Source organism: Eschrichtius robustus, chromosome 7, assembly GCF_028021215.1.
Source record: "Eschrichtius robustus isolate mEscRob2 chromosome 7, mEscRob2.pri, whole genome shotgun sequence".
NCBI lineage: Eukaryota > Metazoa > Chordata > Mammalia > Artiodactyla > Eschrichtiidae > Eschrichtius > Eschrichtius robustus.
In genome coordinates, this window is record NC_090830.1 from 11,327,208 (window position 1) to 11,350,441 (window position 23,234).

At 49.0% G+C, this 23,234-nt stretch overlaps 1 protein-coding gene across 2 annotated transcripts in view; it reads right to left on the reverse strand.

The window, feature by feature from the left end:
- Positions 1-23,234, reverse strand: part of SLC35F3 (solute carrier family 35 member F3) — a 296,426-nt gene that overhangs the window by 70,116 nt on the left and 203,076 nt on the right. For both annotated transcript variants that reach the window (XM_068548842.1, XM_068548843.1), the window contains one exon: positions 12,159-12,483. In XM_068548842.1, coding sequence (XP_068404943.1) covers positions 12,159-12,483 — 325 coding nt within the window. The remainder of the gene's footprint in view (positions 1-12,158; positions 12,484-23,234) is intronic.

Consider the following 23,234-nt stretch of genomic DNA (forward strand, 5'->3'; position numbering starts at 1 on the left):
GATGGATAAACAACAAGGTCCTAGCGTATAGCACAGAGACCTGTATTCAATATCCTATGATAAACCATAATGGAAAAGAATATTAAAAAAAAATGTAAAAAAAATTTAGAACCACCAAAGGAAAAAAAAAAATCAGGCATAACAATTTCTAGTGATTGCTCTCCCCATAGGCTCCCAATTCCTTAGCTGAGGAAGGCCTATGTGGAATGTAATATAATGAAATAAGGTAGGAGAGAATGCGAGTACCAAAAAGTCCCTTTGCTCTGTGGCTCAGTTAGAAATGAAACTGCTCAGAGAAATATGCATGTGCAGTAAGGCTCTTAAGGCAGAGTATGCAAATTAACAATCACCACCATAGGGATAACTGCTTCAGCAGTGGGAGGCGCCGTGACCACTGTTAATTCAGTGTCAACCAACAGCCAAGTTCAGACAAGTACCCCAAATCTTGCAGCCAGCCCGTGGAAATAGGCAGTATTGGCCCATTGTTAAATATCAGATCACTGAAGTGAAAGAAAACTTTGGAGTTGTGCAGATTTGTAAGCTCTAGATTTGGGAACCTGAATCAGCTGGACTCCAATGCCTGGGGTCCCTTCCCTCCACCATGTGGCCTCGTTCCTCTCTGCATCCTTGGTGTCTGGCGCGAGCAACACACTAGTAGGTGTGCAAATGCTGTATGGGGCAGGAAGCGGGGTGAAGGCTGTGGAAGCCATTATAATGGCTGTTCCCATGTCAGGGGTTACCACTCCAATTTAGCTCTGAGTTGTATACAATCAAGGCTAGAGTGGTGCCCGTGGAAGAAAAATGACACAGTAAGGCATGTCTGCTTTAGCATTCTGCACTGTACCAGCATTTCCACTCCCTTTTTCTTTTTTAGCTTTCAAAAAACCAAAAAGAACATCAAGAGCTTGACGGGACACTGCTTTCTAGACATATAAATCACCTCACATTTCTGTCTTGCTTTCAGCTCATTCTAGAATGACACACGGCATGTACCACATGAGTTCTCTGCCCTTTTCCTGGCAAACTTGTCTCAAAGCTCACTTCTGCCAAGAAATGCCCCCTTCCCAACAGCCCAAAATAATGACAAGGCATGAAGCTGCCCTCTCTACTGTGGGCTCCACACCAGTTACATGACTTATCTGAATCTTCATGAGGAGAAAGACTCAGTCATGCATGGTTGGAATGTTCTCCATCACCATCATTATCATCACCATCACCATCATCATTACTATCACCATCACCATCATCACCTTCATCATCACCATTACCACCATCACCATGACCACCATCACCATCATCATCACCATCACCATCATCACCATCATCAGATTCATCACCATCACCATCACCATCACCATCACCATCATCTTATGACCTGCAAAGAGCCGGAGCCAGGGTTTGTGTGAGTCTGGGGATTCACATTTGGAGTCAACCAAAGATGGGCAGCAAACCTCTGGACCAAGCAAGGTTTGGGGCTTTATAGCCACTATCATATTTAATTCTGTTCAGTTCAAACACAAGATCTCTGCAGAAACTGGGAAAGCCCGGAAGAAGGGAAATGCCAATTGCAACACTCAGATGTAGGTATTAGGGTCTCCACTTTATGGATAAGGAGTGAGGCTTAGAGCTTTTAATGACTAAGCTATGGCAATAGAGCCAAATGAAGGCAAAGCTGGGTTTCAAACATGAGCTGACTGATGGCAAGCCTGCCTTCTTATCATTTGATCACAGTGTCCCAAGCAAGGGCTAGTAGCATTCTTCCCCCGTTGTCTAACCTGCCCAGGCACCACCTCCATGTTCCTTCCTGTGAGGAAGAGTTTTGACCATTTCTTCCCTGCTAGCATTTCTGGAGAGGTCTGGGATTGAAGCGAACAAAGGTCTCACGCCCTTTCTCTGAGCATCTGTGGTCTCTTTAGTATGGATTAGATTACTATGGATGATTTGGATTAGACAGTTGTCAAAGTCCCTTTTTCATCTTTGGGATCTCTATGCAGATATCTTCTTCCTAAATGTAGTAAGGTTTTAAAATTCCAATGCACCTATGAGCTGACTTGCTAGTCTTGATTCTCTGATTAGGAAGCACATGGAAAGTAAAAAATGGCTCAACGTGAGCTGGTGGGATGGGGGCGGGGTCTGTGTCTCCTGGTCACATCAGTGGCACCCCCTCTTCCTGTAGCCCATACGCATCTGCACATGCCTCTCTGCACCTTCCCGCACGCCACCCACGGGAGCCCTTTTCCATCGCCTGACCTGTGCAATGTTAACTGCCCCTCAGGACCCGCTGGCTGAAGGATCCCCTGCTCTCCACCTCTTATGCCACTGCAACACCGATCTCGCAAAGGTTCACAGGGACCATGGTGATTTGTGCTAAAACTGTTACTAAATCTCTTGTTAATAAGCCCAGCCTAGGGTAACTTGACCCTCAAAGAGCCATAATCACCCTGATATGGCAATTATTTAAGTGGCTGGCATTCTTCAAGCCCACAAACAGGAGCATTGGAACCGACCTTTGGCAAAATTTCAATGAAACTGCGTGGGGAAACCACATGGCTGCAGCTGAATTAGACCTGCTCTGAAATTACAAGGGTAAGTTAGCATAACCTCCTTAAAGTGTTGCACTGCAGAGACCCATCCTTGATATCTGTTCAAGGATGGACAGAGAGCTCAGGTAACTGGGGGTTGAAGGGTGGCTGAAGTACATGAGAACAGAGGAGACTGGGAGTTAATATGACATTTCCTATTTGCCTGAGTGAAAGCTGAAGAGTCACTCGTAGAATGTTCTGGACTCATCTTCGTGGGTGTCCGGCTGTCACTGAACTTCCCTGGCATGAGGCCAGCAGCTGTTGAACTGAGATGTGGAGGTGGGACGGGGGTGACATCCACGGGGAAACTACAAATACCATGATGACGGGACAGAGCAGCGGGGACCTGGCGTAAATGTGCGAGGTCAGCGTCACCGCCTAGGGCACAGGATTGATGCCCTGTGTTTCGTTTCTCCACTGACGCATCCTTGAATATTTCAAATGCTGTCTCAAGACAGGCAGAGACTTTCTAAGCCTTTGTGAGCCACCCTCATCTCATTTCTGCCTTTGCTGACACTGGGACCCATTACGATGTCTTACGACGTCCTACTTAGGTTCAGAGCATTGACTATGGGCCGTCCTGTGGCTGTACCACAGGTTCTGATGCTCAGATGGTTATGTGTCTGTGTGTTTGTGTGTGTGTTTGTGTGTGTGTATGTGTATGTATGTGTCTGTGTTTAGGGGGAAGGTGCTTTGCCTCAATAGCAAATCTGACCAAAATCTCCTGGTATGAAGAGATTGATTGATTGATTGATTGATTGATTGATTGATTTATGGGTGTGTTGGGTCTTCGTTTCTGTGCGAGGGCTTTCTCTAGTTGTGGCAAGCGGGGGCCACTCTTCATCGCGGTGCGCGGGCCTCTCACTATCGCGGCCTCTCTTGTTGCGGAGCACAGGCTCCAGACGCGCAGGCTCAGTAGTTGTGGCTCACGGGCCTAGTGGCTCCGCGGCATGTGGGATCTTCCCAGACCAGGGCTCGAACCCGTGTCCCCTGCATTGGCAGGCAGATTCTCAACCACTGTGCCACCAGGGAAGCCCGAAGATATTTTTTTAAATGTTTTATTTTATTTGAAGTATAGTTGATTTATAATGCCGTGTTAGTTTCAGGAATACAGAACAGTGATTCAGTTATACACACACACACACACACACACAATTTTCTCTTTCAGATTCTTTTCCCTTATAGGCTATTTTAAAATACTGAGTAGAGTTCCCTGTGCTATACAGTAGGTCCTTGTTAGTTATCTATTTTTTATACAGTAGTTTGTATCTGTTAATTCCAACCCCCTAATTTATCCCTTTCTCCCCGTTCCCCTTGAAGATGTTTATGCATAATTATCATTATTTACCACCAAACAGAAAACACGGGCCCAATGAACAACTGCAGTTCCCAAATATTTTGCCCATTTCTTTTAAACCAGTTACAAAAACAAGCAACAACAACATCAACTGCAAGGGCTCTGGATGCAGCTTGTTGCTCCTCGGGTGGCTGATTCTTGGAAATAAGACAGGAAACAAGAAGGCTACAAGTTAGGAGGAAGGGAAAAGGCAAAGAGATGGCTGAGCCCAGGAAATGCCTCTGTCCATGGGTCTGGAGCCCACACAGGGCTCTTGGACCCCATGGAGGCCATGCTGGTCAGACCTCCTTGCCACTGGACTCCTGTATCCTGGGCTCTAAGTGGGGCTTAACCCTTGGGCTCTGCGCATCTCAAGGGCAGGGTCCTGTAGCGCATGTTCAGAGTTGACAGTCATGAGTGTACATTACTGTGGGAATGAATAAAGAATGAATGAATGAGTGAGTAACGGGGGCTAACCCAGGCTTTTGGGTGTGGACGGGGTGAGGAGATGCTGGTATAACCACAAGCGCCTTCAGAAAGACAGACAGACAGGTCCCCAGCCTGACATCAACGTTTCTCTGCCCAGCACCTCTACTCCAGCCCTGCCCCATCTTTCTTCACAGCACTCGGCACCCTCTGACCTATTGTATTTTAGTTGTTTGCTGTTTGTCTCCCCACTAAAAGGTAAGCTCCATGAAGGCAGGAATTTTCATTTGCTTGGGTCACTGCTGTTTCCCTAGCACCTAAAACAGTGCCTGAGGGACTTCCCTGGTGGCACGGTGGTTAAGAATCCACCTGCCAATGCAGGGGACACGGGTTCGAGCCTTGGTCACATGCCGCAGAGCAACTAAGCCCTTGTGCCACAACTACTGAGCCTGCGCTCTAGAGCCCGCGAGCCACAACTACTGAGACCGCGTGCCGCAACTACTGAAGCCCGCGCGCCTAGAGCCCGTGCTCCGCAACAAGAGAAGCCACCGCAATGAGAAGCCCGCGCACCGCAACGAAGAGAATCCCCCGCTCGCCGCAACTAGAGAAAGCCCGCGCGCAGCAGCAAAGACCCAGCACAGCCATAAATAAATAAATTTGTTTATTTAAAAACTAATTAAAAAATAAAGCAATGCCTGACACACAGAAAACCCTTGGCAGATTTTGTGGAATGAGTGAAGGGCTATCTCTGTCTTCTTAGAATGGAGGGTCCCTGTGGACTTGTTTACAGAGCACCCTCACCCTCTGCAGAAGAACTGTTGACGGCAGCAACAGGCCAGAGCACGTCCAGGGCTCAGGGAAGAAAAAGCAAGCAAGGAGCCCTATCAGCTCACGCCAGGTAGGAGGCCCGACAGTGCCAGAAGGGCAGGGCGTGCTGGGGCATCGCTATTTAGGGCGGCCTCGGCCATGCGTTCATATTCATATCGGGCCTGAAAAACATGTACCAGTGTTTCCCAGAAAGGAGATTTCCCCCGCCAATTTCCGGAATGCCTGAGTTGAGTGAGAAAATAACCACTGAAATGCTTTTCACCGACACAGGAGTTTGCTTTCAACTGAAGAAGTAGCTGACAATTCAAAGCAAGAGACCTGGCCTTGTGATACTTCAAGGTCTACACTCAAAACAAAGAGACAAACAGAAAACCAAAATCCTGAGTCATTCTACCTCTGACGTGAAACGGGCACATGTTCTGTAACCAGTTGTGTGATTAGCACTCTCCTACTTTCCAAAGCAGCTCTGATTATATCAGTCCTGGATTCAAAAACCTTCAGAGGCTCCCACTGCCTGGGGGATAAAGCCCCAGCCCCTTAAGCCAGCACCCACAGGGCTCCCCATCCCGGCCCCTGTTTAGTCCCGCCCTCCACTCGGCCCTGTCCTCAAATCCAAGCTGCAGCCCAGCAAGTCTGCCCCACTCTCGCCCGCCATTACATCCCATTCTGTTTTTCATACGGGTCTCTCTCCCGCTTGGATGTGAGCTCCTAAGGTCGGGAACCACATCTGTGTCACTCACACGTGCCCACATGCCCCTGCGAATGAAAAGTGCCACCTGCCATACCAGTAAACAAGGGATGTTGCAGCCATCAAGCCGTCACATTACAGCCGCCCCGACGGTGAGCCCTGAGGGAACTCAGGATGGAAACAGGATGCCCACCACCAAGCCCTCATCTGTTGCAGCCTCCCCCAACCCTACGCCCTGAGAGGACTCAGGATGGGAAAGCACAGGATGCTGGCCCCAGAGAGCTGAGGTGCACATCAAAGGGATGATTTCTGTGAGCCCAGACTCTTGCATCTTCCCATATATAGAAAAGCGCTGAATTCCTTAACTTTGAGATATCTGGTTTTCTTTAATTAACAGTAATCTTTTGATGTTCCGACTACCAGTTTTTGTTGCAAAAACTCCTCAATATCCTGGCTCCCCCTTTACCTCTTCGGAACGGTCCCTCAGAGCCATGTGAGAGGCTGTGTCCCGGGCTTAAGTCCTCAGAATGTCCGCTGAATAAAACCTAACTCTCAACTTTTAGGTTGTACATTTTTTTCAGTCGACACCCCGACACACAGACATCGAGCCCACACCTGTTCTACGGGCCCAGCCTCCACGTGCCCTCCGTTCCGTCCTCAACAGAGGGATGGTGGCACTGCTGAAGGTCCAGTCTGATGGCTTCTCTGCCTCCCACCGCCTGCCCACACTCGCACCAGAAGCCAACCTTCTCTGCATATGCGTGTAGGAGTCAGGGGATCCTGCCCTCCCGCTCCTCTGCAGCTCCCCACCCGCTTTCCACCCCCGATCAGAGCTTCCCATGTGCCGTGCTCTCTCAGCCTCTGTGCCGTCCCCACACTACTCTGCCTGCCTGGGATTCAGCGCCTACAGGACCATCTGCTTGTCTTCCAAGAGACTGCTCCTTGGTCATTTCCTCTAAGAAACCTTTCCGCCTGTCCCAGGACCCACGCACCTGGGCCCCTCCCCTGGGCCCCCTGCACACACCCTCACCTTGTCTGGCTATCTGACTCCCTTGCCGGGCTGCGGGATCCTTGAGGACAAGGACCAGTTATGATTCTATCCCTGAGAAGATGTGCAATAACCATTTCCAGAAGGAGCAAACCTCCAGATTGTGACCGCTCTGCTCCGCTCCTTAGACTTTGAAAGTTACAGCGGCGAGACCCCTTATGGATCCCGCGTTAAGTCTGTGCCGCGACGAACGCACACCCGGCCCTTGGGGGACTGAAGGCAAACGAGTGGCATCAAAACTGCCCTTTCTTGGCTCAGAACGTCTGTGGGCGTTTCTGAAGCGGAATCAACTGGCTAGCTTCCAGAAGCCTGGAACTACAAAAGACCAAGGGAAACATCTGTCACCACTGTATCGTTCGTTCACTTCTCTGGCAGCCACAGGAGAGCAGAAGCTTCTAGTGTTTGCTCATGAAAAGAGGTCACTACTGGGAGAAGTTCCTGGAAGGCCTTCTGACAAGCCTGCAAGTGCCCCAGATCTGCTCTGGCTGATTTCTGCTGGCCGTGGCAGCCCTGGGATCCGAGACGCTGTCCTCCTGTCCCAGGGTCAGAGGGGCCGGGAGGCTGTGTGTCATCACACCTGCCGTTGACGGTCTCCCCAGGGCCATGAACCTGACACGGCCTCCCCCGCGTGCCTCCCTCTGGTGCCTGGCTTTGCACAGACTCCTGGGAGCTGAACCCCCTTTCAGGTCACGCCTACAGCTTCTGCAGCGCCCACACGCATCTCTGTGGCCAGAGCCCTCCCTGGGTCCTGGACACTACTGCTTTCTCAGGGCATCCCTGAGACTGGCTGTCAGTGAGAAACAGGGAAGGTGAGGGAGGGGTGTTGATGGCCTGGGGAAAGAGAGGAGCTCGCTTTACTCCTGGAAGTCTGGGGGTGGTGTCACTGGGGAGACCACAGGCTTGAGGCTGAAAACCCAGGACAGCTGGGCTTGAGAGGCTTTCACATCCACACTCTAACTCCTGACAACAGTGCCCCATCACAGGAAGCCCTGATCATTCTAGAATGCCCTGTGCAGCCAAGAGACCTGCAAGCTGATTTCTGCACGGTGTAACACCTGCAGGGGTTGGCCACTCCCTGTAAGACCCACCCCTGCAGTTTAAACAGGTCGCCATGAGGCGGCCAATGAACGGAGCAGGGGCTGCATCGGACCCCACGGAGAATATCACGATAGGGTTCCTGACACGTTTATGGCGTTTCACAGCCCTTAGGGCACTTGCACGTACGGGGTCTCATACGATCACACGACAACCTTTTGTGCTGGGCGGTGCATGTGCCATCACCCTCCGTTTACAAACGAGCATCTGAGGCTCCCGGAGCTTAAAAGACTTGCCCATGGAGCCTCCCCTCCCTTGCAAGTGACATCGGACTAGGACTCAAACAGCCCTGGGGCCTGAAGCCAGTCACTCGCCGGTTTCACGTGGTACCGTGAGTCCTGCTTCCTACTTGCTTGGGCAGATCAGCAACCTTTTACAAACCGTGCAGCTGAGGCTCAACAACTCCAGGGCCTTTACAGCCCAAGCCCAGCCCGTGGGTCAGCAGAACTAGCATCTCCTGGAAGCTCGTTAGGAAAGCGGAACCTCGGGTCCACACAGACCTACGGCATCATCGTCGGCTCTTCAACAAGATCTCGGAGACGCCTAGGGTTTGAGGAGCTCTGTGTGAGGCCCCACATGCTTTCCTCCCTGTGCTTTGGCTGACTCTTCTAGCATCACGTTGGGGAAGTAGCCTCGGCGGGGAGGGCTCAGAGAAAAGAAACTTCTACATGATTGCTTTTTGAAAACCACAAGATAAAGCTGGCTTATTGGGCCAGCTTCCCTCTCTGAAAACGGTCTCTACCTTTTCCCTTTCCTCCCCAGCTCCCTGCTGCAACACTTTCACCCAAAGACATATCTCCTCAGTTGACTCTCCATCTTCTCCATTCGTTTTGATACAAGCACAAACATGGAAGATGTGATTTCAGTTTGCCTTGACTTCTGGGACTCCTAAAGTCTGTTCAAAGAACTCCCAACTCTGTAGAGGATTAAGAGGTACAAATTACTGATACCAAGCAGGACTCTGTGGGGCTCCTGGGCACAAAAGCCTTCCTGTGTCCCCCCCCCATTTGTTGATTACAGGAAATAGGCTTCATTTAGCCTCCAAGACCTTCCCTGAGTCCAAAGGGCAGGTTCAAACAGATGCTAATCAGGGAAGGGAGGGGATGCAGAGACAAGGGAAGAGTAGTCAGGAAACAATAGCCCAGCCTTGGGGCAGGGTCCTGGCTCCCCCTCAAGGGATACACATAACAGTATTTGAGCTGTTTTGCAGACACTGAAACCCTCACCAGGTGGAAGAAGTTAACTGTTTGCTGCCCACAAGCAGGTAGACCCCAGACTGGCTGGAACCAGAAGGCTGATGACGCAGACTCCCGCTTACCTCACCACCAACCAATCAGAAGAATGTCCACGAGCTGATCACGTCCTCCTCTTTGAACCATTGCTATAAAACTCCTCCCTACTCCCTCCAGGTCGTGACATACAGCTTTGAGGGCATTAGCCTGCTGTGGCCCCCTTTGCCTGGCAAAGCAATAAAGCTCTTCCTTTCTACTTCGCCCAAAATTCTGTCTCTGAGATTCATTTCGGTGTCGGGGTACAGATGCCTGATTCGGCTTCACTACTAGGTATAAAACAAGCTACAAGGATATATGTATGGTACAATACAGGGAATATAGCCAATGTTTTATAATAACTATAAACGGAGTATAACCTTTAAAAATGGTGGGTCACTATATTGTACACCTGTAACTTACATAATATTGCACATCGACTATACTTCAATTAAAACAAAAAAACCCAGCCAAAAAAAAAAAAAGAACTCCCAGTTTGAGTTGTGACACAGTCATGACTTCCTAAGTAAAGTCGGTGACGTTAACATTTTTCTCTCCCTTTTTTTGAGAAAGAATGTTCTTTCACTCCTCCAGTGGTGTGCATGGCTTAACCGACATACCCAATAATTGGTTGCTAAATTAGCAGCTCTGTTTAGCCACAGGGAGAACACAGTTTACAATCAGGAAGATTTTTTTAAGTGGTGAGCTAAGCTTTATTACAGAAATTGGGCAAGGTTTTAACTGGCTTCTCTAATCAAGTTATGGTTTTGCCCCCTGCCCTGCACTGTTCCCCAGTTGACACACCAGTGACCATCATTCTCTCACGATTCTTCCCAGATACTTTTTACAGGAAGACAATAAGCTTCCTTATCAAGGAAATCAAGGAAGTCAAGGTGTGATGTCTTTCTATGTTTAATCTGCTTCAATGACCTTTCATTTTTCCCTCCCTTGACCTTTTACCCAACTTCGTTGGTAAAAGAGCTTCGCTCCTTCTGTGCTGTTTTCAGCACAATTGGTTAATGGTGCCAGGCCTGCCCTAAGTGGCCAGCAATGCTAGTCTTGTCCCAGGGTAAGTGTCATGTTGAGGATACATCTTTAGGGCAGTAGAGGGTACTGCTCCTCAGGGGGAGGCCCTCTTTGAGCTGCCATGTTGGAAGGAAGCAGGGAAAGACCGTTTCATCTTCCCTCCAGTAATTCTCCATCAAGAAAGGGCACATAAGCTCACTTTATGAGAGGCAGCAGCAAAATATTCTACTCCGTTTAAAGAAAGGCAAACTCCTAATTACAAACTGAATACACTCAGGGCTACTTTACTGTTAAATACATCATTTACTGAATACTTGCTTTTCTCTGTGACTAAAAGCAGGCCATTATTTCTCTCTTGCCTTTGGGACAATCTGGGGCCCTGTCAAAGTTTCTAAACGGATTTGTTTCAGTCTGCTTTTAGCTGCTGTTCAGAGCAATTTCTGGCTGGTCCATGAAGCCACTGGTTTAAGTCAACGCTGGCAATGCCCCAGGCCTGGGCTCCGGTTCCAGGCTCCAGGCTGCCGCACGCTTTGAGAATTCCCTCTGAGTCCCTTCCACCACGGGGACCTGTGACGCTGGTCTTGTGACTCAATCTGAGCTCCATCGGTGCTCCTTCTTCTAGAATGAGTGCTCTGACTTACAACTTGGTCTTTTAAAGGAGCCGGTCCAAATTCCCTCTGAACATTACACCTCCAAGTCTAACTTTACAGTGACAAAATGGTAGAATCTCAGAAAAAATTCTGATCGGAGTGTAACCTCCATTCCCAAACCTCCTTGCTCCTTCGACCCAATGATGTTTTTAGCTAGCTTGCAACTTCTAAGGGTAACTTTTCAGAATGGGGCTGAAGTCTGAAGCAGATGGTAAATGGGACGTGGTGATTGTATGGGGGGGGGGGTGTTTGGTGGGGTGGCGGTAAAGTGGGGAAGAAGGCGGTAGTGAAAGAGTAATACAGCCCTCAGCCTTGCAATTTTTTCCCACCTCTGGGGCTGACGAAAGATACATTCCCAGGGCCTATCTGGTCACCTTGGCCAGCATTCTTTCCCTGGGTTTTTTTTTTTTTTTTCTGAGTAGATCTGATTTGGGCCAACAGTGGGTCCTTGACGTAGCCACAGAAGACCTCAGCTTTGGGCGACCATGAGATCCAGGGACTGGCACAGATGAGACCCCAAGGCCAACACTGGCCATCTGACTCCCAAGGAGGCTGGGGGAGCCCTGCTGTACGTTGTGGCAGAGGGCTGGCGTCAGGGTTTCTGACCTCTTTTAAAGGGAGGTCATACCAATGAGGAAATACAGTGAGATCATATCAACGAGAAAATACAGTCAACAGGGCTCAAAGAGTACCTTGACTTTGACGGCCCCATGGGTCTGCCAGATATTGAGACCCGTGCAACCACATAACCAAAGGAGGAAAAGGCTTGGGTTGGAGAGGAAAGGAGTAATCTTCACCACGAACGTTGCCACGTGGGAAGGTAAGTTACAGGAAGCAGACGAGTGACCTGGCTCCGTGGACCTGTCCCCAGCCCAGTCCGAGGAGCAATAAAAGAGCTACGGAGTTTTCCCATCTCTACCCTTTCTGGGGACCTACCACAGCGCACCTCTGGAAGATGCTGCCTTCTCCTGTCTAACATAAAGGAGTTCCTAGCGTTGAGGGGCTCGGGGCAGAGGAAAGGTGTTCACCACTCTGAGGGGAGAGAACGCCAAGCCTGGAACCTCACTAAGACAGCAGGTGACACGGTGCCCTCTCACCACGGTGCCCACTGGCCCCTCCCAGTGCCCGCCACTGGGGCAGCCCGGTAGCATCAGCGATCGGGAGAACAGTCCAGTGCTAGGCCGGCATCCTGGCATCCCGGAGGCACCTACCTGTATCTCTGCTTCACCGACTGCTTCTCTGCCGACTTGCAGACGTGCCCCGCGTAGTACAACGGGAAGAATAAAAAGTTCCAGTTGGTGGCAAACCACGTCAGGGTGAAGGGAGCATCGAACTTCCTGAAGGTCAGCTTGGCGAGCTGGGTGGCACCGGCCCAGGAGGAACACACGCACAGCACCACGGCCACGCCCCAGAAGATCTTCTTGAGCTGCGCCTGGGAACATCTCCAGCAGCGAGGGCTCGGCCTCCCGCCGGGGTCGGTCCCCACCGGCGCCTGGGCCTCTGCCGGGCCCGGGGGGTCCCGGGGGCGCTCCTCCCCTGGGGGAAGAGAGGGGCACGGTTAACCGGGGCCTCCACACGTTCACCGTGGCCAGGATGAACAGGAGCAAGAGGGCAACCAACTGTCATTGTCATGGCCAGCCACCCGGGGGAGGGGAGGGGGGAGGGGGATGGGGGGCGTGTGGAGGCAGCTTCCTGAAACAAAACTTAAAGACATTTTCAGTGGTTTCCTTATCCTCTAGAATCTTGACCCTCAAAAGATGGTGCATGGTCTGGCAGCATCAGAACCATCCCCCAAGCCTGTTGGCAGTGCAGAATCTCAGGAACCCTGGCGTCAGAATCTTTACTTCAAGAGGTGCTCTCTGGGCCCATCTGGAGAAGTGGAAGCATTTCTCCAGAACACACAGAGTGGCCGAAATGGTTCACCAAGTGTCAGCTCACCCGGAGTGATGTGCTACGCGGCCTGAGCAGTGCTAGGGGCTGGGGATTCCCCCCCCTGAGGAGGTCACAGGCCTTGACCTCTAAGAGCTCCCAGGACATTGAGAGAAGCTCCTCCCTGCCTGTTACTTAAGGGCAGGGATGCCAAGAGTCTCATCTTCTTTTGCATGGAGAGCCAAAAAAGATCTGTCTCTCTTATTTCTCTATTTGCTCTTACTGACTTCCAGCTGATGGCCGTCAGTCCCACTTTGAAGCGTTACTTAAAAACCACAGCCTCTGGCAGCTGGCGCTGTGAAAGGCCTCAGACGCTCCATCTGCGAACTGTGTGACTTCTGGAAACCAGGCTACAGGCCAGAGCACGGCGTGCAGCGGCAGTGTTCCCACAGACCATGAGAAGGTGGAAAAGGCGTTATTTTCCACTGTTTGGTTTTCATTCATGATTGTGTGCAGGTCAGTCAGCTGGAAATTTAAACAGAGCTGTAACTTGTATAAGGTGTGACCGTGGATGGATGTGAATTTCCAGGGGGACAGCCTACTTGCCTTTTATATGTTCAGCCAGGCACTTAGCTGAATGAGGGCACACATTATAGGGGTACAGGAGATGGGTACAAAATACATTGGCGTCAAATGTACTCTATGGATTTTGTTTAAACTTGGCAGTAACTTAAAAAGCTCTAATACCATGAAACCAAGTTTTGTACATCATACTGTCTGAAATATAATAATTCTATGAGGCAAAATCCTGATTCAAGGTAGCCTATTATATAGGGGTTAGCTAATCCTATCATTAATTGCCAGGTTTGGTTGTATCCGTTTTTTTGGGGTTTTTTTTGGCCTCACCTCGTGGCTTGTGGGATCTTAGTTCCCCGACCAGGGATCGAACCCCGGCCTTTGGCAGTGAAAGCATTGAGTCCCAACCACTAGACCACCAGGGAATTCCCTGGTTGTATCTCTTTTAGCCAAAGGTCATCCTAAGCCTTCGCGGCTGGTCAAGGAGAGATAATGTCTTCACTGACCCCAAATCCTTGACCCCATCTGTACTGTGCTTCTTTACCTGCTTTATTAATATTTAATCTCCCTCTTCCTCTTTCTTTTCATGTGTGTATATATCTGAGTCAGAAAGCCCTTGGAAAACCAAATGGCTGACCACCTCTGAACTTCAAACAAGTTGTCTGTTTCTGGCATGGGCTGCAGGGCAGGGAGAAGCAGAGGGGGGCAAAAGCAAGGCAGATTCCTCCCCTTTTGTTTGATACCCTCCCACCAGGACGTCTTGATTTTGTTCACAGTGAATCCCTACAAGTTACGGCAAATTCATTTTCAGACAGAAGCATGCATGTTTCAATTTATACACTGATTCCCTGACATTTGGGGTGAGCCGCTGCAACCCTTCACTACTGGGATAATTTTCAAGCAGTGCTGCGGGCTGGCAGATTCCCTGACTACCAGCATCAACTCTCAGAAAGTCCTACTGAAAAGATAATTACGGAGATGAAAAAAAAAGTCCACCTAGAAAGGAAGTGCAGTTTCACGGTACTAACTGGCCATTTAAGAAGGGAGTCTGGAGGAGGTTGAAAAAAATTCAGGCTCACGGCATGTTTTTTCATCTAGTTTTGCATTATGGCAGATTAAGTTTTAAGTTTTAAAACTTAAAGGATGAAGTGAAGACTGATGCTATGCTACTATTACAGTGAAAAAGAAAAATCACCAAATCATGTAAGATCGTACTGTTCAAATGCTTTTACAGATCTGGATCAAAGAAGTTATTCTCCAACTCTGTAACCTCTCTGGCTTATTTGACCAGAGGAATACTGATAATACACAAACAAAATAAAGACATTCTGCGCTCTACTATTTAAAAATAAGATAGAACGATGTCTCCCAAAGTGTAATGCAGTGAACAGGTGTTATAAGAAAAAAAGGATCCCACAATCAGAAAAGTTTGGGAAACACTAGGTAAGTCAGACAGGTTCCTTTGCTGTAGGAGTATTCAGGGCTAATGGATGTGGTGGATTTCCAAAAGGCAGCTAGAGAATGTGTGCTTCCCATATTATCTAAATGTAACACCTGGGATAGGACTGGGGTCCCTTGGAACACACTTTGGGAAACACTGGAATAGACCCGTAAAGAATCAGAGGTATCCAAACCTAATTCATTGCAAACTTTCCGTTTCACCGCACCGAGTCTCTTATAGTAATAATCACTTATCAATTTCAATACCCGCTCATTCCTAATAATTCTTTTAAACTAGACCTACTTCACGTAAACTGAAAATATTCTTTATAGAATCTTTAGAAAAGTACTGCATAGCATAAACAAAAAGCAATGCACTGTATACTAATCTTAGTACCCAGAGATATCGCTGGACATTTTGCTGCACTTTCCCCAGTCTTTTGTATCTTTGCACGACACACACACACACACACACACACTCACACAGCAAAACTGGGATCATACTGTATTTTCGGCCAGCAGTCATTTAACCTGATGCATAAGAGCATGGACTTTATAAATCTCACAGGACTCTGTATCGTACGACGCATCCTAGGAGCATTTCAATCCGCTAGGAAGTTGCCATGAAGTCTCCATCTGCCATGTGCCAAGAACTCTGGGCGGTCAATAAATAAATATAAAACATGATTACGTCCTGCTCTTCAGGAACTTACAGTCTATCTGGGAGTGACAAAATGGGTCTATGAAAGAATTACAGAACAACTACAAATGGAGAGATTTGACTGTAACACAAATTCTGAAGACAGCGCAACCAGTGTGGGCTGTGACCACAGCAGGAAGAGTCGGAGAAAGCAGAAGCTTGGCCTGGGCCTTGCAGCATAGAAAGGCTGAGGAACAAGAGAAGCAAAGTTCAGGGTCAGGAACACACCTGGTCTGCCCCAGGAGCGGTGAGGAAGGTGGCGAGATCTGAAATCCACCGTTTCCTTGCCCCACTGTGACGTTCAATCTTGCTTTGGTCAGATACGCAGTAGGAGAAATTGCCAGGCTGGTGGAAGGGACTTCAGCAAATTCAGATTTTGGAATTTACATTCTCTAGGAAGTAAATATACATTATACATGCCCCAGTGTCCATAACAAACAGATAAAATTAGTTGAAGCATAGTATAGAATGACATAATGAATTTGGTTAGCAGACGCGTTTATTCTCTGGATTTGAAACGCAACAAATGCAACCCACCCTACCATTCTCAAGGTCATTTTCAACAAGCTGTCCAACTGATGCTCAGATTTCAGAGAGAAGAAATTACACTGGGGCAGGGCGGGGGTGGATAATATCCGCTCTCAAAAGCCTCTCGTATCTTCCCGTGCAAGAAACTTTGGTTTACTTTCTCTCCCATCCTAAGTTAACAAGTCGAGGGATTCCTCTGTGCTTGGTATCTCTCTTGTATCACCCTGAAAGAGGCAGTACAGAGTGCCTCGAAGAAATCAGTACTGAATGAGCCTCATGCTGTGTCCTGTCCCAGCTCCTTTGACTATTATCACACAACTAGAAATACTGTTTATGTCACCCTCACTCACTAACAACCCCTCCCCATTAACAACCCCTTTACTTATGATCTTGAACTTTCCACCCTAACCTTGCACTTGAGTCAAGAGTTCTGGGCTCAGTGCAAAGTAGATTATATTCTCTGGCCCAATGGTTGTGCTGACAGATGCGGTCACTGTTGCCTCTAAACGCTTTGTTTACGCCACTTAATTCACTCAGAAGCGCTGGGGGACAGGCGGACTCTTCCCAGTTCTATTACCAGAGCTGCTTCCACTGAGCATTTTGGAGAAAGGAGTGTGTGTGTGTGGGTGGGTGTGGGTGTGTGTGTGTGTGTGTATGTATGTGTGTAAGGGGAGTGTTCTCCAGTATACAATGTATACTCCACGGCGTGCCAAGATATAACCATACCTGTGCGTGAACTTCCATCCTGAGCTCTGTTCAGAGTCAGGCAATTTACTGAAACCATATATTAGTCCTACCTGCAGAATCACACCTGATACTTCTCTCCTACCAGGAATTTATAAAACATATGCACTCTTCAGTCAAGCAGTACCTAGAGGCAATGTCTGCCCAGCGGAAGGAAACTCTAGGTCCTAATGGGTGAGTTGGAGGTCTGGTTTAGCCCCTAACTCATTCTGGGACCCAGGCAAGTCCTCTGTCTCATGAGCTGTCCATTGCTTTCTGCTGAGCAAATGATGAACTGGGGGCTTTTTAAGTTTATTTAGTGAAAGCCATTTCTCCAATGAGAAAGCTAGAACAGTTGGAAAATCACTCACTCTCAACTTCAAGTTCCCATAAAATGGCTCTTGCAAACTTCCAAGAGAACACAAATGTTTCTTTTTTGAGGTCCCCTGAGAATAAGTAGACCCGTCGTGACACTCTCTGAAGAAGTGTCCAGGAAGTTTTGCACTTAGAAAGTGCAAGGGTCATGTCTTAGGGATGAGGGACCCAGCGCTGGGCTCAAAGACCACCCACTGGCTGGCCTGGTCCCAGCCTCCTGAAAGCAGAGAGATAGCATCGTGTAGAGAGCAGGAGAAGACACCTCCCAATGACACCTCCATCAGTAAGATCTATACAGTTAATTTTTCAAAGCTTTTTTGAGGCTTCATTTTCATAACCATAAAATTCACTTGTTTCAGGAGTGCAATTCGTGATCCTCAGTAAATCTACAGAATTGTGAAACTATATCACCACCATCCAGTCTTAGAACATTTCCATCACCTCAAAATGGGTCCTCATGCACATCTGTAGTTGCTCCCCATTCCCCACCGCTCAACCCCAGCCAACCACAAATCTGCTTTCCATGTCTACAGGTTTCCTTCCTCTGTATATTTCATATGAATCTGTAAACTTTCACTTCTGACTTCTTTCACTTAGCATAATGTATTTGGGGTTCCTCCATGGCATACATAGCATGCATCAGGAGTTCATTCTTTTCACGTCTGGGTAGTAGTCTATAAGGATATTCCATATTTTGTTTTTGGGTTTTTTTTAAACTTATTTATTTATTTTTGGCTGCATTGGGTCTTCACTGCTGCGCACGGGCTTTCTCTAGTTGTGGCGAGTGGGGTCTACTCTTCATCGCGGTGTGAGGGCTTCTCATCACGGTGGCTTCTCTTGTTGCAGAGCACGGGCTGTAGGTGTGAGGGCTTCAGTAGTTGTGGCACGAGGGCTCAGTAGTTGTGGCTCGTGGGCTCTGGAGCGCAGGCTCCATAGTTGTGGTGCATGGGCTTAGCTGCTCCACGGTATGTGGGATCTTCCCTGACCAGGGCTCGAACCTGTGTCCCCTGCATTGGCAGGCGGATTCTTAACCACTGCGCCACCAGGGAAGTCCCATATTTTGTTTATCCAGTTATCAGTTGATGGACAGGGGTATAGTGTCCAGTCTTCTGGCTACCGTGAATAATGCTGCTATGAACTCTCACATGTAAGTCTTTGTGTGGATATGTTTTCGTTTCTCTTGGGTGGACTAGTTAAATTTTCAGGCCACTCAGCCAACAAACATTTATTGACACCTACTGTGGGGCATAAGGCAGACACCCCCTTCCCTAGGAGAGCTTGCTCAGTCTGAGTGGAGGGGCTTACAGTGTCCACGTCATAGATGGTTCTGTGTCTCCAAACCCAATCCAAACACAGTTGACGGCCGCTCTGGGAATAGAGCCACCACCCTTTTATTTTTCTGGATCGCCCAGGGGAAGAGGGCTTGATGAACAGTTTTCCCATTTGTTGATCACTGATGCATATACCCGTTCAGGGCCCAGCCACCCAACTAAATAGCTTTTATAAAATCAGGAGCTTGGAAGAAAGCTTTTGTTTATGGCCATTTGCAAGTGTAATTCATCTCCCAAAAATGCAGTTCGGGTTTTGTTTATCTCATCTACTCATTAAATACTTGCTCAGTGAATTTATGGGTGATTGTTTTTTCTCAGGCAGTGGTTTGGAGGAAAGGGAAGAAAAGGCTGTCACGTGTATCAGGCCACCACGGGCCCCGGGTGTCCCCAAAGCAATCCTGATTTTACATATCCTGACCAATGATGCCCACCTGCAGTCGCCAGACCATTTGTTTGGATTCTCGGACTTTGGGTCAGAAAATGTTCCCACTATTCATACATGCTGAGGCCTCAGCCGTGCTCCTGACTGGCACATGTCCCTGGGAAAAGATAGAATCCACAGATAATTAAACTTGACTCTGAGTAAGGGAGAAGAAGGAGGGCACAGGGAAGTAAAACACAAGTGACAGTTATTTTTTAATTTTTTTAGGCCGTGCCACGTGGCTTGCAGGATCTTAGTTCCCCAACCAGGGAATTGAACCCGGGCCCACGGCAGTGAAAGCGCCAAGTATTAACCACTGGATGGCCAGGGAATCCCCCAAGTGCCAGTTAAACACACAGCATATATGCCATGTTCTCTGCCAGGAGATTATATGCCTTTTTTAAAAACCTGTCTTAATGTTGGAGCATGACTATCCTTGCTTTGCAGCTGGGACAGCTGAGGGTCTGACAGTTATTCTCCCAAGGTCACAGACTAGTGAGGGGCTGAATGCAGTTCCAAGCGTCTGTCTGACTCCAAAGCATCCAGAGGAATGCAGAGCATCCTTAGTCTTCCCTTTGGAAGTTGATCAGGGCCATGGTGAACACCCCAGTCAGAACTGCCCATCACTAAAGAGGGACTTCAAGATTCCAAGAGGACAGACTCTCTGTTTTTAAATTTGGAACATCCTGAGTATGTATGGAACTCCGGGCGGGGACTCACCACCATGGAATGAGGGCTGTTATGAGCTGAGTGTCTGTGTCCTCCCTCAGTTTATACGCTAAGACTGTAACCTCCGGTATGGCTGTATTTGCAGATGGAGCCTCTAAGGACATAATGAAGGTTAAATGAGGTCATAAGGGTGGGGCCCTGATATGATAGGGTTGGTGGCCTTATATTCTCTTGTCTTCTCTTAGTGCACACAGAGGGGAGGCATGTGAGGGCACAGCAAGGAGGTGGCCATCTACAAAACAGGAAGAGAGTCCCCACCAGAAACCAAATTTGCCCACACCTTGATCTTGGACTTCCAGCCTGCAGAACTGTGAGAAAATAAATGTCTGTTAAGTCATCCAAGCTACGGTACTTTGTCATGGCAACCTGAGCAGACTGACCCTGAGGGTATTACAGAGGGGACTGCGGTGTGTTTGTGAAGGTGTGAGGCACGGACCAAGAGCTGTCACTGTGCTGGACAGGATGTGGTGACAAGCTGTGGGTGACTATTTACTGTGATAACCTCTTAGGAGAAGAAATAATTGCCATATCATAGCCAAGAGAAGACTAGAAAGACATGCAATGTGGTATCTGAGATCGGATCCTAGAACAGAAAAAGGACATTAGGTTAAAAACTAAAGAAACCCAAACAAAGTATGAACTTCAGTTAATAATAATGCGTCAGTATTGGTTCATTAATTGTGACAAATGTACCATACTAATAGAAGATGTTAATAATAGAAGAAACTGGATGTGAAGTATTTAATAACTCTCTGCAGTCTCTGCAACTTTTCTGTAAATCTGAACTATTCTAAAATAAAAGATATATTTAAAAAAAAAAGAAAGAAAGAACTGCCACAGATGACTAGATTAGAAATATCAGGTACTACTTTATATTTGTCTGCCTTCTCTGAATTGCTTAAGTCTTTGTTGTGATTCCTAGAGATCAGTGTGTAGAGACAGAAGAAAACATGGCAGCTGCAAAGTTGTTTTTAAAAACCCAAATTCTTTCCCTGGTGTGGATACAGATTTGGGAGGTGAATGAAGGGTGCTTTTTGGTGGGTGGAGTGGGCTGATGGGAGGTTTGTCCGAGATTCCCCGGAAGTTCCACCCAGCTGCAGAGCTAGTCTGAATCAGGCCTAGATCTGGTCCACTCTCCTGCCATCACCACCACTCTAGTGAACAGACACTTGTACCGGCTTTTCTGCCCCACTCCTCACATCCTTAGAGGTCCCCGAATAACTCCCAATGTCCAAATCACAGTGCCTCTTGCAGCGGATTTAAGACAATTCTGGAATGTTCACAGCCCAAGGCACACGTGACTTGTGAGAACGTGACTGGCTATGGGTAAGCTTGAAATAATGCCCTTTGCGCCTTGCGGGAGGGAAGAGGCCACTTGGGAGGGGAGCAAGGGCCTGTTTGGACCCGTGGTCTGAAGACACCTGGGCTGGAGGGGATCAGTTTTAATCCCTGTGCCTGCCAATCGTGGCCCGTTCAGCCTCCCGAAGTCTCACCCTTTCCACTGCCCTCCTGGGCACATGACACCTCTGTACACAGCAGGCGCTCACCAGGGACAGATCAGGGGATATTCCAGCGCTGCTGGTGACCCGCACACGAACACCGACACGAGCACATGCCCCTCTTCTCTGCCATTTCTCTTCATCAGAGGATGCCCTCACATCCATGTGGTGGGAGTCTGGCTGCCATGTCTCACGGGGAGAGCGGGGTTCAGGAGGGCAGACTGCGTGGAGCACGGCCCCCCAGGAAGCAAGGGGTGCGTGGAGCCTTCCCCCCTGGACGGGAGCAGGGGAACAAGGGTGATATTTTCACTGGCGGCCTGGGTGCTTACACAACTCATCTTGATGCACAAAGCAGTGTCTTCTAAAACGTCCTGTTCTCGGGATGTGGAGTCGTGTAACGTACATTTGTAAGGCAGACTGAGCTTGCGTGGTCAAGGACCCAAGTGGACTTGGCCTTAAGGTATGACAGGTGTCCTCCTCGGCTTCACTCCTCCCCGAGGGCAGGCCCTCTGCGTGGGCTGAGCTCATGCCGGGCAGAGAGGCTTTGCTGTGGAAACGCCTGGGCCAGCCCCAGGCAAAGCTGAGAAGTTGCATGCTCCTTTTTGGGGTCTTTCCAGACCGCTTTTTGTACCCCCATCATCGGGGGGTGCTGTCTAGAGTGCCGTGCTTTCCTGCTGCTGAAGATTCACAGAATCTAAGTGCTCACCTAGCTGTTCTTTCCTCCTCCCGCTCCAATGCCAAATCCCACCCCTGAAACACACACGCACACACACGCATATGCACACATGCACACGCACACACATATACACAAGCACATATACACACACACACACACACACACAAGCACACAGGCACATATATACACACATGCACACACATAGACACATGCACATACATACATACATACACAAGCACAAATATACACACATACCTACACACATGCACAAGCACACACATGCACACACATACACATACACGTGTGCACACACACGCCAAACTTCTGACTTGTCCTGGGTCTAATTCCCTCAGAGCTCTGCTCTCTGGTTAGAGCTAGTAAAGGGTTTAATCAAATAAACCAAGCTCTGGTAATGAGTAAGCTACTTACTAGACTCATAGACTGTTCCTGCTGAAAGAGCCAATGGAAGATCTACTCTAATCCCCTTTCTTTTCAGAAAAGAGAGGCCTGGGCTCCAGGAGGTGAGGAGACACGTCCGATACATGAATCAGCTAGTGGCAGAGCAGGACACAAAAAGTCCCCTGCCCCCAGGCGGGGTTCTTCCCCTACACGCTCCCCCCAAGTGACACAGTGTCTTAACCAGTGAGAACGGGTCACTCACCTAAAAGGCTTTTAAGAATTACATCTCTTCTTGCCTCTCCCATACAGCTCCTGCGAACACTGTCCCACCTCTGCGAGCCTTCCATCCCTCATTCGAATCCCCATCCATCACTTCTGGGAGACGGTGCCACTTCACACATGACAAAGAAGATCCAAGTCACCAGCGCAGGTCCTCGGCTTCCCTCCCCAGCAGCCCACATTTCTCTGCATCTTTGCCCTCTTCTCTTCCCTTCTCCTTTGCTGGGCTAACCACCCTTTCTCTGGTTGGTTCTGCTCTCCCAGGGCCCCCTCCCCCCTCCCCCTCCCCCTCCCCCGGCTGCGTCAATCACATTCTCCTGGGGCCACCACAGACCTGTCCCAGCACCAGCCTCCTTCCTCTGGCTTCCAGAACCGCCTGCTCTCCCCAAGTCCCTCCCCTGCCCCCTAAACAGAGCATAACTCCCCCCACCTCTCTCCCTGCTGGACACCTTTACCCGCTTTTCTTCTCCTTCCCCAAACACTCACCCTTGCCATCTGGCTGGGGGACCAGCACCCACTTAAAACTGTTTCTACACCACCACATCCTTTGGCCGTACCTGACACTCCACCACGCTTCCTCTTTCTTGGCTTTCTTCCTGGGGTCTCCACGATGCCCTAGGATCTGGGGTCTGCCTCCTCTTCTGCCTCCTGTCTCCCTGGCGTCTGTGGCCAGCAGGCTTCTGGGCAAGCCTGTACACCTCCACGGGGCCACCTCCCCCCTGAGCTGTCACTCGGCCGCCAC